General features: G+C 52.1%; 3 protein-coding genes across 3 annotated transcripts; 1 reads left to right on the forward strand and 2 right to left on the reverse strand.

Annotated features, from left to right (window-relative positions):
* Nucleotides 1–120: 120 nt before the first annotated feature.
* Nucleotides 121–2285, reverse strand: LOC136490808 (xyloglucan galactosyltransferase XLT2-like). Its single transcript, XM_066486998.1, has 2 exons — nt 818–2285; nt 121–647 (listed from the first exon to the last, which is right to left on the reverse strand). Exons 1-2 carry the CDS (start codon nt 2283–2285, stop codon nt 418–420), a joined length of 1698 nt encoding a protein of 565 aa, XP_066343095.1. The 3' UTR covers nt 121–417.
* A 4021-nt stretch (nt 2286–6306) lies between these two features.
* LOC136493903 (xyloglucan galactosyltransferase XLT2-like) lies at nt 6307–8549 on the forward strand. Its single transcript, XM_066490029.1, has one exon. It carries the CDS (start codon nt 6745–6747, stop codon nt 8179–8181), a length of 1437 nt encoding a protein of 478 aa, XP_066346126.1. The 5' UTR covers nt 6307–6744; the 3' UTR covers nt 8182–8549.
* A 4363-nt stretch (nt 8550–12912) lies between these two features.
* LOC136493857 (fasciclin-like arabinogalactan protein 8) lies at nt 12913–14670 on the reverse strand. Its single transcript, XM_066489989.1, has one exon. It carries the CDS (start codon nt 14573–14575, stop codon nt 13286–13288), a length of 1290 nt encoding a protein of 429 aa, XP_066346086.1. The 5' UTR covers nt 14576–14670; the 3' UTR covers nt 12913–13285.
* Nucleotides 14671–17849: the final 3179 nt, after the last annotated feature.

The raw sequence follows: 17849 nt of genomic DNA on the forward strand, positions 1-17849 counted from the left end.
AATAGTGTAAAGCCATAGTTAAGAGATGAATCTATAAAGCTAACGCGGAGAGGAGTACTATAATACAAGTTTCATCAAAATTTATGCAAGTCCGGCCGTGGCCCGCCTTCTAGATCTTGTAAAGAATCTACCCCTTGGTCAACTGCAATTAACACCAACGCGTCTAGCGCGGCAGTGTGGCAGCAGGAAACAACATGTTAACCATTTCTTAAACCCAGGGCCAACAGCAAGCGGTGGTTCCCTTCGGCGCTTCCCCGGTAACCCGTTCCACTGGATCTCACTCTCTGCTACGGTTGACCCTGGCTCAGTCACGCACCCATGCCAGCTTGTTCAGCTATCCGCGATCCAATCCAAGATGCAGATGCAGCAGAATGAAATTAATGCCTTCAGCATTTCTATGTCCACGCTTCAAGGTCTTCACTCTTCAGTTAGTTCAGGATTTTGCAAGCTCTTTCCAGTTGAAGCCGATGCTCTGGACACGACGGGTTTTACGTATGACGAAGCCGGAGGGCTCAGCTTTGTTCCTGAGGCGTTCTGATTGACCGCCGCTGCCGATCCATTTTTGCCGTCAGAAGGAGGCGCCAGCGTCGATTTGCCGTCTACACGCCGTGCGACGAAGCGGCCTGGCCGGCGCTCCGCTGAAAGCCCTGAAAGAGCCAAATCACAACGCCACCTTTGAATGGGCAATATAACTATCATAAAGGACACCGTGCATGTCCGGAAAAAAAAATATTCACACTGATTCAAAATTTGCTCGACTCGGTAAGAAAATTTAGCAAGCAAGAGAAGGCAGAAAAGAAGAACCGATGCGACTCACCTTCAGGCGCAGTGCTCGCCCGGCGCCGCCGGAACCGCTCCAGCACGCCGCGCACCGCCACATCGAGGGCGTCCTCCATGCCGTCGCCGAGCCCGTCGGGCGACGACGCGTACACCAGCCGCGGGATCATCTCCACCACGCGCTCCCGCATCCGCCGCACCCGCCGCTCGCTGAGCCCCTCCAGGACGTCCCGCACGCTCACGTTGCCCACGCGCAGCGCCTGCCGGTCGATGAACACGGACCACTCCCCCTCCTCGCCGCGCGGCCCCGGCGGCAGGTACCACCGGTACTGGTCGTACGCGGTCCGCCGCCAGAACAGCACCGGCACGGCGCCAGCCACCATGCAGTCGAACAGCGACCGCCGCGTGAAGCTGTCCCCGCGCGGCTGCAGGCAGAACTTCGAGTCCAGGAACAGCTCCAGCACCGCCGCGCCGTTGTCGGTGCACCGCGTGCCGCGGCAGTCCACGGCGCGGCAGTGCTCGCTCCCGGCGTCCTCGCACTCCTCCAGCAGCACCTCCCTGAAGTCGTCCCGGAACCCGGAGCGCGGCGCGCCGGCGAAGCCGAAGAGCTTGCTGCGCTTGAGGGACAGCACGTGCCGCTGCCACGCGCGCACGTCGGCGACGTTGCGCGGGTGGAAGCCGGTCGGGTACGGGATGGCGACTTCCATGGGGTCCAGCCGGTCGGCCTCGATGCCGAGGCGGGTCACGTTGGCTATCCCCGGCAGGACCACGAAGTTGGTGCCCCACCCGTCGTCGCCGTACCGGCGGAAGTCCCACGTGATGCGCCCCAGCGTGATGAAGTGGTCCCAACCGCCGGACCTCTGGAAGGACGTCTGGTTGTTGAGCCACCGGAGCAGCCTCAAGCCCGCCCTGTCGCGGTCGGCAGCGGTGGAGTTGTCCCCCCACAGGTGGCTGCCGACGTCGAGGCCGACGTAGAACGGGACGTAGAACGCGGTGGCCAGCGACGGGTCGGTGGTGCGGCACCTGTGCGAGAGAAGGCGGCGGTGGATGATGACCTCGAGCTGGAACTGGTCGGTGTTGTACCAGCTGGACAACGACACGTTCCGCGTGACGTGGAAGAAGACGGGAAGCGTGGCGGCCGCCTCGCCGAAGCCGCCGTTGGCTAGGTACGGGCAGAACGAGTACCAGGGCCACAGGCTCTCGCAGTCGTCGACGAGGTCGTGGTTGAACTCCGACGGGAGGTCGTAGACGTAGATGAGCCCCTCATCGCACGCGCCGCCGTTGACCGCGCCGTTGGCCCAGGTAGTGTTCCTGTGGCCCGGCGCCGGGAGGAAGCGCGAGCTGGGGAAGCCGAGGATGTTCCAGAAGAGCACGAGCTGGAGGACGAGGAACGCGAGGAGCAGCACGGAGCCTCGCAGCAATGCCGACGCTGGGGACGGAGTGGCGGCATTGAGCGGCGATCCCGGCTGCGAGGGGGGCTTGGCCGGAGATGCCGGTGACTCGGGCATGGGTGGGACACTGGGACTCGTGAAGGAGTGAAGTGCAGAGTGGTGCCGGAAATGGACTGTACAGTGCTTTAGGGCATTTATTTAAGCACTTGGGTTCTTTTTCTGAGGGGAAGGCAGAAAAATGCAAGTGTGCGACGTGGATCTGAAGCAACCTGTGCTCCGACTGATGCCCAATTGGCAATTGCCCATGAGAAGAGAGAAGGGATCGGAGCATTGCAGGCTTGCAGCAAGCCAGCAAGCAAACGAATGAAACGATGCCAGTTTCCAACGATGAAAGGAACCGAAGCTGCTGAATGCTGAATTGCTGATGACCCAGTCCATGACCTTGACCGTGGATAAAATATATATACTAGATGCAAACTTTACTAATAAATGAGCAAGGCCGGCAAGAGGTACAAGGTTTTCCCGTTTGGAGCTGCCCTAATATTGCAAACTTGCTACTAGTGTGCCTGGTTAGTCCTATCTCGAAGAACTACAAGAACTTATTAGTACCTCGGAGTGGTCATGTGGTACTATGATTTCTTTTTTACCCCCGAAGCTTGAGGGTTCAAGCCTTCAAGGTATGGCAGTGCAGATTGTTACGGACCTCTCCAACTTTGTCTGGAAAACAAAACTTTCTCTGTTCTTGTGACAACTGAATTATCTTTTGAATATGTTGCATCTTGCATCCCTATTGATTGAAGCGCAGCTGGAATGAGAAATTGAGAATCGAGCTTAGATCATCAGATGCATCCCTCTGAATTGCTGCGCAGTTGTTGTTTTTTTTTTTTTTTTTTTTTGCACCAACGACCTGCTGTATGGGCGTTCAAAAACTATACTACTGTATGGCACTGAATCAACTCTAGTACTTTTTCTTCAATACAAATCATAGGCAGTGGTTGGAGGATGGACTAAAATTAAGGAGTGACGACGTTGATACTTGGACTGAATTGCTGCTATTGCCACTAGACCAATATTAGCGCGTCAAATCTACAGAACATCGTAGCAAACCATGAAAAAGAATGATGGATTTTTTTTTGTCAATTTGGAAGTACAAAACTTGCAGCTGTGGTGCATCCAAACAGCCCATAGCTAAAGCCAGCTAGTTTGGTGGGTAACCAAAACTTGCCACGCCTAACCTTCGATAAACTATGGCTGCCAAAAAAAAGTGTGGCGACCAAAACCGAAGCCACACTTGTGGCAAGGTTTGGCACGAAAATAAGCCTATGACATGTGGAGCAGGGGGCTAAGAAAGTGTGACGTGCCATAGATGTGACAGTGAACCAAACAGCTGCCAAAAAAACTGTGGCACGACGAACCTTTGGCGTGGCAAGTTTTGATCGCCAACCAAAGAGGCCCATTTTAGCCGGAGGCCAAAATGTACAAGATCTCATTACCTGTTTGCACCAAGCTAAAACCAACTAATGGAGTAGCATGGTACAAAGTCTTCAATTAGCTGGTGTATATCAAACACCCCTGAGGTGCATCCAAACAGGCCTAAGTCTGCAAGTGGATATGGTGTTTTAGGGGGTCAGCTATCTTACTTAGTTCTCTTCACCTAATTTCATTACATGACATTGGCATTTTTAGTATTATTATTTTAATATGTTTTGATAATCGATCCAATGCCCTAAGAAATATTGGACTCGCATCCTGTTCGCGCTTGGCACGCTTCTTCCTCCACGGCTCCACACCCCTGGTGTCTCCTACGGACGGAGGAGTGAGGACCACGTCTTCGTGAACGGAGAATTGCGGCTTCGCTTGTAGCTTGTCAGCTGGACGGTACAGCCATTATAGGATAGGATTCCATGATGGTCACGGATTCACAGCCAACAGAATCCTGGAGTGTTCCACGATTGGAATGGCCTGGTGCGTGATAGCCTTAGCTAATGGGCTCACTCAAAACTGGGCCACGTACAAACAAAAGAGCCTAGAGGCCCAAATAATTCTCCCTCCCTCAAACTCCCTTGCTCAGAGCTCAATGTTGAGTCAAATAGTAGAACCTGAACAAAAAAAAGTTCAGAAAAACTAATTTCGCTATATAATTTGTGGTACTAGTACTTAGGAAAAACTTGAGACATAGGGATAATTGTTTGTTGATAAAAAATTATCATAATTGATCTAAACAGCGTGGAGTAACAATCAAGCTATCGATAAAAACTAATTTCGCTTGATCATTTTTGTGGCTTATAAGCCGGCTCATGCTGTTTTGTTGTGAGAGAAAAACACTGTATCATGGCTGATAAGCATGACTGATACAATCAAGCGAACATGGTGCCCTAATTGTTAGCCAAACACCTAGCTATTATCCCATTAGATGGTTGAACCAAACTATTGATCTAAAAGTACCTAATAGATGGGTTGAGGACACTAGGATGTTGACTGAGGCCACCAAATGTAGAGCACACTAGGAGGTTGTTGGCTTCAAATGAGAAGAGGGGATGGTCGCGCATGTATGGTTACTTAGGATGTATGCTTGAAACGTGGAAAAATGCCCTACAACTTGGAAAGAATCTTACCCATGTCATGTTGATAGCCTAAAATCATCGTTGAAAATGAGCAAGGGACCAAGAAAGAGGACTTTGAGTATGATCAAGATGGTGAGTAGGAGTATCAACAACATGATCCACTTGCGTTGAGTGAGTTCTCGAAGATGCATGATGAGATTAAAGATTGGACGATGCATGAGAGACTTCGTGAGGATTTGGTCGAGCATATGTGGGCACGTCGTAATGCTACCTTTTGTGATTGTATGTGATATATATGCACTTTGTTCAAGTTCCTCTTGATGATGTCAACAATTGATATTAAAATTGAATTTTTTTCATGTAAAAAATATGTTAACTCTATTGGTTTAAAGTGTAACTCTATTGGTTTAAAGTTACACATTTGAAATATTTTTGGTTCAATTGTGGGGGCAAAACAAACATCATAGAGTGTCAACATATTGCAACTATAGAGAACGAAGAATATGGAGCTTACTTTAGGTAGTACTACTTTAGGCAACAGCGAAAAACAGACCCAAAGAAAATAGGGGGCTATCTAACCAGGTAGTTAGGGGGCTGTTTTAGGTCATAAAGATGGAGATGCTCTAAGAAACAACACCAAATCACTATGCGCTTGGGGAGTAGCATCATTCTTGTCTTCATGTTATATGGCATATTTGGAGCGGATGGCATGATATAATGGACAATGGATAGCCTTATTACCGAAAAGCCATCACTAATAAGCATAATAAAAAAATAAAATCTAAATGATGCATGTCAATAATGCATCTAGAGATATATTTTGTTGCATAAGTTAATAGAAGTCCATCTAAAACCATTCATACCAAAATGATAAATTTCAAGTTGCATGTGTACTAAAGGCAAAATTTCTTTAAGTTTGCCTTTTACACGCACATGCATCAAAATTTTGTCACTTTCATATGAATTCTTAAAATATTAGTTTGCATCACTGTTTTAGTGACAATATACATGTATAGGCGTACTATGGATATGTTTCGTTTTAGATTTTTCTATGAACTTTTAGGTTTAGAGATTTAATGTTCCCACCAAAGAAATTATTTGCAATAAATATTTTCCGAAGCCCTTAAGATCATGGGTCCAATCATATTGTCATTTCTATTAACAAGTATGTAGATGTTGAAGCGTGTCCTCGATCGAACACGAACAGAATGGCAGCGGCTGGGCTAAGTGGCTAACTGTGCAACTTGATCCATCCTATTCTCATTTCTAAGACCCTGTTTGGATCTTAAAAAAAAAGTGACAATAAGATTATAGTCAAACTGTCTACTCTAAATCTACTATTTGAAGATTTTCAGGCACTATAAGAATGAGATTCAAAGTTTCCCTTTTTTATCCAGAATTCAAAATCCTTAATTACGGACTACAAATTACAATTAGGATGAGATCCAAAGAGACCCTAAGTATTGCTACACGCAAGAGAGAGTCACCCACAAGATCATGGAAGCTTGCCTAGGCTACAGATTACTTGCGGATCCGTTATGTGCATACACGACAATTCAAAACACAGAGTAAACTTGCGCTCAAATGCTCAATCACACGAGTCCGTCTCACGTTCGCAGCAGACTACGTGGCGACGCGACTGCTGTGGAGTCTATCTGAAGTCTATTCGGCGGTTCTGCCGCAGCAGAGCGCGAGGCAGCACACGTTCCTCCTCTCCCGTCCATGGCATCGCCGAACAAACCGTGACGGAAAGCCGCCGCTGTTGTTTCCCGTTTCTGCACTAGTTTACTGGCAAGAGACAACAGTCCGCTCCCCCCAGCGCCGCACCACGATCTCCATCCACCAATCCTGCGCCTCCGCCTTAGCACGCCGCACATTCTGGTCCCCGTGCCGCCGTTGCGCTCCTGGGCCCTGCCACGCGCATCGCCTCAACCAAATCGCCACCCACGCCGACGCGCGATCCGGCTCCCTCCAGTTAAGCTCTGGATCGACTCGCCCCCGTTGCCGCGCTCATGGCGCTAGTCCGCCCCGAGCATCCAAATCCGGCCGCCCGCCGCCCGCGGCTCGTCGTGCTCCTCCTGCTCGCCTTCTTCGCCCTTCAGCTCCTCGTCTTCCTCGCTTTCCGCGCCGTGCGCCCCCCTCCCGCCCCGGCCTCCGCCGCCGCCGTGCCGGTGCTGGCGTCGGCGCCGATGCGCCGAGACAAGAATGATTCGCGCTGCGGCGGCGGCCTCGTGTACGTCTACGACCTCCCCGCGGCCTTCAACGAGGACCTGCTCGGGATGTGCGACGCGCTGGCACCGATGTACTCGCTGTGCCCCTACCTCGCCAACGACGGGCTCGGGTTCCCTGCGGGCGGGACCAACCTGTCGTCGCTCCTGCCGCGGCAGCTGCTCGGGTCGTGGTACGCGTCCGACCAGTTCGCGCTGGAGCACATCGTGCACCGCCGCCTGCTCTCCCACAGCTGCCGCACGACGGACCCGGCGCGCGCCGCGGCGTTCTTCGTGCCATTCTACGCGGGGCTCGCCGTGGGCCGACACCTGTGGCTGTGGGCGGGCAACGCCACCGGTGCCGACAGGGACAGGGACTGCGTCGCGCTGCTGTCGTGGCTCCACGCGCAGCCGTGGTACCGACGGTCCCACGGCTGGGACCACTTCATCGCGCTGGGCCGCATCACGTGGGACTTCCGCCGCACGACGGACGCCGGGTGGGGCGGCAGCTTCCTCACCATGCCCGGGGTGGCCAACGTCACCCGCCTCGTCATCGAGCGCGATCCCTGGGACGGCATGGACGTCGGTATCCCGTACCCGACCGGGTTCCACCCGCGCACCGCCGCCGACGTGCGCGCGTGGCAGCGCTACGTTGCGCGGCGCCCGCGCCCCAGGCTCTTCGCCTTCGCCGGCGCGCCGCGGTCGGCCATCAAGGGCGACTTCCGCGCGCTGCTGCTGGAGGAGTGCCAGGCGGCCGGGGCCGCCGCCTGCGGCGCGCTGGACTGCGCCGAGGGCAGGTGCATCAAGAACAACGCGCTCGTCATGGAGCTCTTCATGGGCGCCAGGTTCTGCCTGCAGCCACGCGGGGACAGCTTCACGCGGCGCTCGCTGTTCGACTGCCTGGTGGCGGGCGCCGTCCCCGTGCTGTTCTGGCGGCGGAGCGCGTACCGGCAGTACGGGTGGTACCTGCCCGTGGACGGGCGCGAGGGGGAGTGGTCCGTGTTCATCGACCGCGACCAGCTCCGCGCGGGGAACCTTACGGTGCGCGGCGTGCTGGCGGCAATCCCGGAGTCGCGGGTGCGGCTGATGCGGAAGCGCGTGGTGAAGATGATCCCGGGGCTGCTGTACTCCGCGGCGGATGGGGAGGGCCTCGGCGGCGGCATGAAGGACGCCGTGGACGTCATGGTCGACGGCATGCTGCGGCGGGTCGCCGAGCAGCGCCCGAGATGGCGGACGACATGATCTTAGCTTCTGCAGCAGAGCAAATTGATCATTCTTTTTTACAGGTTTTTTCCTTCTAAATTCTTTGTGTGAGGAATTTTGCTCGCTCCCGAAAGATTACTACGCGTAGTCTCGAGTTGTGCTACTCCGGCTCTAGCTGTAAATTTACACTCATTACAACAGAATCAGAAAGTATGAATCCGTGTACGATGAATTGCATGCTCGTGACTCTGCTAGAGATTGGGCGCCGTGAATGTTGAAGTTTGTACCAGTTGACGGGCTACATACATTAGATTTTGTACTATAATCTTTTCTTGTAGTAGTAGCAGCACCAAATTTGACCCGGAATGTATAGTTATGCTCAATGTATTTCAGAAATATATATATCGTTTTGCTCAGAATGAACGAGTGATTGGCTCCTCGATCTGATCTCGGCATGTCTTTTTTTTATCTCGGCATGTCACCATGGAGCCCAACGCTCTCACTGTCTCTGGCGCTCTTTTATTTCTTGCAGCTAGCAGGCTGGCACTAAAATGGAGCGGGCGCTCTGTTTGCTTGGCTTATAAACCGTATTTTTTCGATCAACGAACAGTATTTTTCTCTTACAATAAATCAGCCAACCGTATTTTCAGTCATGGCTTATCAGCCAAGCGAACAGGACAATTGGGCAGATCAATCAATAAATAAAAAATTAAAAAATTGTCCCGTATCCAATGTGGTAGACATCGGTTTGGAACATTTACCGTGGACTGAAGTCCAGCCAAGTCTTCAACGGTTTACAGACAGTATTCAGACAAACAGAATCTGAGTTTAGCTCCTGTACATGTAGCATGCCGACGTGCTATGCAAGTTCAGAAGATGCCTTACGTGTTAGCATGTATAGTGCCTTTGTGGATTGTTGATTTTGGTGGCAGTATTGCATTGCAGGACAACTTCTATGTCGATTGCCACAAGCTTCCCATGCTTTTGCAAGACGTGCTTTGATTGGGCACTGTGCTTTCTAATAGAGCTCGGCACATCGTTGGATCTAAGATAAACAGACTGTAGTATAGCTGAAGCAGATCACGGTTGGCTAGGCTCTGTCTCCATCCATGTCTCTCCTGAATTGGAGGAATTGGCAATGGTCACAAAAGGTATTTAGACAGTTAAGCCTTAAATTTCTGCCAGCCACCTGTATTTTTATGTCAGTTTTCAGCTTTGTTCTTGGAGAACAGCCTTTTTTTTAGAAAATCTTGGAGAACTGCCTGTCGTACCAAAAAGTGAGTCGGGGCCTGGCCGAAGCGCGCGTAAACAATTCACCATTGGGCTTATATTAGTCGCTATAATAAAGTATAGGACATCAACATGGGCCGAAAAAACCTCTGGACCACGCTACTTTTGGGCCTCTTTAAATAGACTACTGCACGGCTTACAGAACATCATCAGCTCTGGCCTCTGGGCACTAACCTCCTCCAAGTGGGCCATCTAGTAGCCTCTACTTTCTGATCATTTTCGTGGTCGAATACTCCTGGAGTCCTGGTCCTGGATGGAGTGAAACGAAGAGCAGCAGAAATGCAAAATCATGAAGCCACGACCACGATAGCGTAAACCCAGCAGAATAATGACACAGTGCATCAGCAATTCACAGCATCACACAGGCTTTCAGCAGCTGCACTATCGGACGAGAATTCCAAGGAATCAAAGGAGCGAATCGTCTGCAAAAATCCATGCTCCACCCATGGGAATCTTTGTAAAGAGTCTCTCACAGTCTCACTCTCACCTGGTACAAGGCCGCAGCAGCTCTATGGATCGCGCCTCCTTTCCGAGCCGGCAATCATCTCTCTCCCACTCCAGCCCCGCACACGATCCATGGTAAAGCTTCTCTGCCGCTGCCCAAACCAGCACCAGCTTGCCATCAGTCGACCACTACTGATTTTGCCAGTGGTGAGCGCGCACGCTGATCGGTGATCATGGAGGAGTCCAAGTGTCCAACGGCACTGCTCAAAGATGGCAACGGCCCCGATACTACCCGACGGGTATTTGATCCATTAGGGGATGGGGATGGAATCATATCTTTATCCGTGGGTATCTAAATGAGCAATAATCCATCCCCGACGGGTATAGCGGGTACGGAAACGTTCCCTGTTTACCCGTTCCCGTTACCCGTCGGGGAACCCTACTATTTGAGCTGTCATGCGAAGAAGCTCAACATAGGTATTTTAATCCAAATCTGAACAATTATATATATAGTTTGTGTGTTCTAGGAACCCTAGTTCAATTTTTCCTCACAATCTCCACCAGCAGCACAAGCACGCCTGCCTCACGAGAGCTCGCGCCCCTCGCTTAGTCAGTTCGGTCTCTCTGCCATCTTTGCTTGTCCTCCTCGCAACATCGCCCCTTCTCCTCGGCATCTTTGAGACTCCGACACTTGTACCTGGGTGAAGAAGAAACATCTTCGATTGCAAAGCTGCGACCCCCAAGTGTCCTTGTTTATCGGGTATGCAGTACCCGTCGGGTATTTGTTACCCGACCGATGCCCGACGGATACGGAGATAGGTAAGAATCTATATCCGAGACAGCTAACGAGGATGGATACGGGATGAATTCTCCGTAGCGGGGAAGAGAACGTTCCGACGATACCGACGGTATATCCCCGTTGCCATCCTTTAGCACTGCTGAGTGACAGTGGCGCGGTGCGTCTCTGTGTTTCGCCTGTGCTGCAACGCTCAACGCTCTCCCTTTCTACCTCCCCATCATTGCGAAACTACTGAATGCGAAATGCAGTGATTCTGGGTCACCGCTCGATAGCTTCAGGAATTCAGGATCCATCCATCATACAGTTCAGGAACAAAGTCAGGATCCATCACGAGACGATCGAGCCGCTGCACGTTTACAGTGAACACACAGTTGCTAAATTGCGAAGCCTCTTCGGTTGGCTGGTTCGTATCGTTGCTGGTTCGTGAAGAAGTACTGCTGACTGATTTGTGTGAGAGAAAAATACTGTTCTGGCTGGAAATTTACGATCGTTTACGACAAGCCACAGCCAAACGAACAGCCTGGCGGTTGCAGTATTGCAGACCTGCAGGAGAAAAACTGGTCAGCTGTGGGGAGCATTTAGGCCACGTGATTAGTTAAGATTGTTCAGTAAGCGTCGGCGGCGCATCGGTTACCAACAGACTCTAGGTTCTTCGCAGTCATGTTGAACCACACCACACACACGAGTCCCACTCCCATGACGGCCACGTCCCTTCAAGAAATATGTTTCGTCTGAGTTGTGTCTTGTGTGCGGAGTACCTCGGGGTCGGGTTGCAGGACCAGCTTGTGTAAAATTTCTTGTGCAGGACTCGATCTCCACGTGACCGGCACCGGTTGCTTCTGCATCCACCTGTCCTTGCTTCTTCTGAGTTTGTCTTTAGATTTGCATATGATAATCCCATTGTCTTTGAACTTGTTGAAACGCTGACAAGAGTCCCCAGTCTCGCACATGCAACACTTTGTTAGGGCCGCTTGCGGCACTATTTAATCACCGATCTTCCAGGATTTCAACACGTTGACCTGTTTCAGAAGTCAGGAGGTCAAGATTCGTAAAGATCTACTGCTTAAAAACATCTCCCTTGATAATCAAAAAATAGTATTGGTTTTTTTTTTGAAAGCATGGTATTGAATCTTTATTATAGTATCATTTTATAATTTTATTAGAGAGTTGTATTAAGGAGCTGCTGGGGGGTCTAGTGAGTCACCGACGAACGAACACACGCTGTGCAAGTGCAGCGCAACCACTGTCTACTTTTCCAAATCACGGAATTGCCCCCCGGTGCGTGGCGCCTCGCAGAGCTGCTATCGCAGAGTTCTGCCACATACTGTAGCCCGTAGGACTACGCCATCGTCACAGAAAACCAGCGACCGCTCCGCTTTATCGCCCCCGGGAGCGGAGCAGCAAAAGGATCCGAGGGACTGTTCGACAACAATTATGGGCAGCCTGCTCGGCTTCGGCTGAAACGATCGTGAATTATTACTATTAGTTTATTTGGTGGGAAAAAAAATAATGTTCTGATTTATAATCTATGGTTATTTACGACCATGCAAATAGGCGGGCTGATTTGTAGGAGAAACACTGTAAGACTGATTTGGTGTAAAAAAAACAGTGTCAGACGAACAGAGCCATGCCGAACCAGCGAATAAGGCAAAAGCATGGCCAGCCCCAGCCAAAAAGATCGGCAAAAACGTGAGAAAACCGAGAAATGCAGCCATGCCACCATGCGATCCTCTCCCGGCTCCCGAGAGCGTGCAACAGTGCAAGAGTGGCTAGTATACACGGTAGTACTCCGTATACGATACGTTTGTAGTCACGTACACGGTGCCAGGGCGCAGCGCAGAGCCACATGATGCACCAGGGGCAGTAAATGAAGGTCACGTATACGATACGAGCTTGTTCGGCCTGCCTGTTTTTGGCTGGCTGGATTTTTTTTTCGGCCGGAACGGGTTTTTCTCTTAAAAAAACCATGAACAGTAAAAACCAGCCTGAACAGTGTCCCTTTAGTCCACGAGTTCATGAGGTAAAAATTGCTTGAATATTTGACGACGAACTGGACTGGGCCTCCAAGTTTTAATCACTTGAATCTATACCGTTCACCATTTTCGCACATCTTCTTTCTCATAGTCCATACGTAGTACGTAGTACTACATTCAATCAGCAATGACTGAATCCCTAGTTCGATTGGCACAACGAATGATACGGCTAAAGTAGAAGGAATCAAAGCATTTGCAAGAAGCTTCAGAAAACTCCTCGGAAAAAAGATTCAGAAAAGAGATAACTGCTGGATGTTATCATGTGAAATGCAGTCGCTGATAGGTAGAATGCACCAAGAGGGGACTGGAGGACTGCAGAACAACACAGCAAGAAGAACAAGAACAAATCAACATCGAATGATACTACCAAAAGCCGCACCCGAGGACTGGAGGACCAAATCCTAGAATTCCTCCAACAAACCAACTAACCAAAACACCTGATGAGCATTATCAAATCATCAATGGAGCCCACGAGAAACTCACGAGCAACAACAGATTTCGCCGCGTCACAACATGCACGCGCAGAATCTTGTAGAAAACTACGGGGGGCTCGGCGTCGAACACGCCTGCCGCTCGCTCACAAGAGGAACGCGGCGGCCAGGACCACAGAGGCCACCGAGGCCGCGAAGCTAACGGCCGCTGCGGCGGCGCCGTTCTTCTTAGATTCGACCTTGTCCGCGGCGTCACCGGCTGGCGCGTCGGCGGGGGACATGTCGGGCGAGTCCGCCGGTGGCGCGGGCGGGGAGTGCGAAGGGAACTTAGCCTTCTTCTTCTTCTTCTTGCCAGCGGCCTTGGGAGAGGGCGCCGGTGCGGAGCCTTCGGGAGCAGGGGCCGAAGCGGGCACGTCGGCGACCGGTCCGGGCGCCGGTGCGGGGGACGGCGCGCCGCCGAAGATCACGTGCGGGAGCAGCACGCTGTCGACCGTGAGGATGACCGTCGGGGGGGCGTCGAGCACGGTGGACGCGACGCGGGACTTGTCGACGCCGGTGTCCAGCGACACTTCGTCGCCGCTGGAGGCGACGGTGAGGTCGTACTTCCCGGCGCCGGTGGAGGCGAGGGTCGGGATGCGGCCGTTAGCGACCTTGAGCGACGCCTTGGGCGCGTACTGCGGCAGCGCGTGGTACTGCAGTAGCGCGACGAGGTCGGCGCTGGTGAGCTTGCTCAGATCGGGCAGGTCCTTGGCCTTGAACGCGTCGTCGTTGGGCGCGAACAGGGTGAGCGCCTTGTCCATGGCGGCCTGGTACGTCTTGACCACCCCGGACGAGACGATGAGGCGCGCGAACTGCTTGCACCCGGCCTTCTCGAGGAGGTCGGTGAGGTTGGCGGACGAGGCGGACGGGGCGCCGAAGAGGCCAGGGAAGGTGATGGGGTCGGAGACCTCGAGGACGGAGAGGTTGGACGGGAAGTCGGCGACGCGCTTGGTGTAGGTGGACTGGAACTTGGCGCCGGGCGCGGCGGAGGCAAAGGCGACCTTGCCGCCGCGGAGGTCGGTGATGTTGACGTGGCCCATGTCGCCTGCGGCCTGGCCCGTGGTCTGGTAGAGCGAGGTGGTGAGCTGGGAGCTGGAGCCGATGGAGTGCAGCTTCTTCTCGTCGAAGTAGTCGAGGAGGGTGAGGAGGCGGAGCGCGTTCTTGATGTCGGCGAGGGAGAGGTTGGCGACGAGGGAGGACATAGCGCCGTTGGTGAGGACGAGGACGGTGACCGAGCTCCGGCTGTTGATCTCGTCGCACACCTTGGTCTCGGAGAGGTAGCTGTTGTACAGCGTGTACTCGGAGCGCCCGTCCAGGATGGCCGTGATGTTGTGGGCGGAGGCCGCGGCGGCGGTGAGGCAGAGGACTAGGAGGATTAGGTGGTGGGAGGCGGCCATGGCGCGGTGGTGGCGGGCGGTGCCACTGCTGGGAGAGGAGGGGACACGGCCACACGGGAGGAACGCGAGCGTGGGGGAATGAGTACGGGGAACCGACGAGAGGTTTAAGCGGCGTTTATGCGTGGCCAGTGGCGGATCTAGGGTGGCGATTAAGAGGGGCTAAACAATGAAGATCTAAGGCTAACACTAAAGATTAATAATGATTTGCTACTATATAATAATGATTTATGAAGAGATTAGGCTCGCTGGGGCTGTAGCCTCGGCAGCCCCCTGTGGATCCGCCACTGTGCGTGGCCATGGCCGCGTGGGTTTTGCGTTCTGGAGTGGTATTTTGGTTGGGTTGGGCCGTTGGGGGTTGCCGGGTTGGGTTGGGTTGGGTTTTGACCATGGGTTAAGGTTCGGGGTTGAAGCGCGGGTGTGGGGCGCTAAAGTCTGTGCAAGTGCTGGTGCTTCGATTGCAGTGATGATTTTCTGTGGTGAGGTGGGGTGACTCGCGTGCTGGGACGCCATGGAGTGGAGCACGAGGAGCAGACTAGCAGCACAGGACATTATCGAAAGTATGGCACGTTTGCCATTTTAGCAGTACTATTGTTGTACTGCACCGATAAAAAACACTATTCTCATAGTCAAAGAGTTTAAAATTTAACTAAAATTATATAAAAAGGTACTCAGATCCATAAGACAAAATAAATACCATTACATTAGTTACACAATATATTTTTATAATAAATTTATTTGAAGACATAAATACTAATACTATTTACTATAAAACCGGTCAAACTTGAGCCAGTTTGACAGGCACGATTTCCATAATTACATTCAACACGTTCGGCTGGTATACTCCCGGCCTGTTTCAGCTTGTTTCAGCTTATTCTCTCTCACATAACACTATTGAATCATCCAAAACCATCAAAATCTACTATTCAATGCACCAGCCAAACGCCTCATATAGGAGTAGCACTGAAAAGTCTCAAAAGAAAAAAAAAAGTAGCACTGAAAATATCATTTTCTCCCTAAGAGCACTCGTAATACAGAAACTATAGTAATTTCTATAGATATTAATTATACTGTCACGTAGGTAATTTGCTGATGTAGCAAATGATTTAATGAAGAGAGATACAAGAAACCAAGTCTAGCTAAGAAACTAGGAGCATGTTTGAAAACGTGGCTGAAGCTGGCCTGGCCCATGGGCCTGTCCTAGGGTAGCCAGAGTCTATCCGAAGTGGTGCAAAGCTACTTGTTTGGTTCCTTTGCTAAATGGACCTGGACTAGAGATTGTGTTCGATAGGAGACGTAAATGGATGTGGTCACCCTCATATATCTCGAGAATAGGTGGCGTTTCCTCCCTTCTCTTCCTTGTTCGCATTCCATCGAGCGGTTGGTAGGCGGCGGCGAGGAACATGAGTATGTCCCCGGGGAGCATCCAGAGCGAGACATGAAAGAAGCTTGGCTGCACGCGGGCGACGTCCTCCATCTCGGGTCAGCGCCCGCACACGGACTCGAGCCCCCAGCGTGGCACGCAGTAGAGCGCGAAGACGCTCCTGGCGGGAGCGGCGGCCCTAGGACCAGAGGCGGGGACAGAGGTGGCGGAGGCGGAGGTGCAGGCCCAGAACACGAGCGCGGAGCCAAGGTCGGTGAATCCTTCGAGGTCGGCTGTGGCGACGCTGCTGCAGTCGCTGGCTGGGCACGGACTCGGGTGGCCGTTGTTGGCGAACCTCACGGCCAGCGACGCCGCGTCGCTTGTCTTCCCGCCACCATGGTGGCTAGCACAGGCTCTGGTGGGGCGGCACGACGCGTGAGTGGTCGGCTGGACGCGAAGCGAAGCTACCGGCGGTGGCTGGCCAGGCACAACGAGCGGTGGTGGAAGAGCAATGCCAGCGAGGCCATGGCCTGAGGCGTTGCGCACTCGCTACGTGTACGTTCGTCAGTCTGGCGTACTCCCGTCCGTCACTTCCGTCACCATGGTGGCCAGCACAAGCTCCGGCGGCGGCTCGGCACAGCGGTGGACACCACACGCATGCGGCCAGCGGCACCTCCCCCTCGTAGGCACCGGCACCATCCTTGTAGGCCTCACACCTCTCGTGCACCTATCCCGCATCCTCATCACCGCCGACGTCGCTCGGGAGGCAATGTCGCGTCCTTCGTACATCCGATTGGCCAGGCTCGCGAGTGGACGAATGGCATCAAACGAGAGTTGCATCTGTTAATACTGTAGGAACACTAGGATCATAGATCTAGCCATAGACTGATTCTATTCGAGATAAAATAAACGTTGTACATTCTAGTGCTTGTAAAACTAAAGAGATAGAGAGAGAAGGGGAAAGGTACTGAACCTGACACAGCAGAGGAGGAGGGTTCAGAGGCCACCATCAGGTTTGTTGATATAGTCTGCGCACAAGCAGCGACGGTCGGGGAAAACGGGTCGGAGATGCGGTGCCGACGGTGGCGTAGTGTAGCGGTGGAGGTACTTCCCGTCACTGGCTGCGCCCCTCACTTAGATCGGGTTTAAGGTTTGTCGGTGGGGAGGTCGGCTTAGGTCAATCTCATAATAAGAGCCGTCGGCCCCCACCTCTTTTTATAGCGTAGGGTGATAGGGGCCCTCTAGCCATGGTGGGTTGGACGCCCCCGATCAGGGCGCGAATCAAAGGCTCAACTGGGCTGTTGGGTCCAGTTAAGTTAGAGATCAATCTAACAATATCTCCCTTGATCTCTTTCCATCTTTTACTTTCATATCATTTACTTTTGTTCATTCTATTATAGATTAGCGCATAGAGCATGTCTCGTCGTCACGGTTTATTGCTGATAGATTTAACAGCTACAACACACTACTCTGTTCTGAAATATATACTTATCTTTGGGCCTTCTTTTGTCTAGGAATTATAAGCTTTCCCTTAAACCCATGCCGGCTACATGTTCTCTGAACATGTTGGGTGGTAAGCCTTTTGTAAGCGGATCCACGAGCATCTTTACTGTACTTATATACTCAAGACTTATGACTTGATCCCAGACTTTATTTTTCACAACATAATACTTTATGTCAATGTGTTTGGCAGCACCACTTGACTTATTGTTGTGAGCATACTATACTGCCGGATTATTATCGTAGTATAACTTTAGTGGTCTATAGATGTTGTCAACCACCTTCAAACCAGGTATGAACTTCTTTAGCCAGTTCACCTGCCCCGTTGCCTCATAATACGCTACAAACTCGGCATACAGTGTGGACGATGTAGTGATGGTTTGTTTTGAGCTTTTTCATGAAATAGCTCTCCTT

The sequence above is a fragment of the Miscanthus floridulus genome, chromosome 11 (assembly GCF_019320115.1).
Source record: "Miscanthus floridulus cultivar M001 chromosome 11, ASM1932011v1, whole genome shotgun sequence".
Lineage (NCBI taxonomy): Eukaryota > Viridiplantae > Streptophyta > Magnoliopsida > Poales > Poaceae > Miscanthus > Miscanthus floridulus.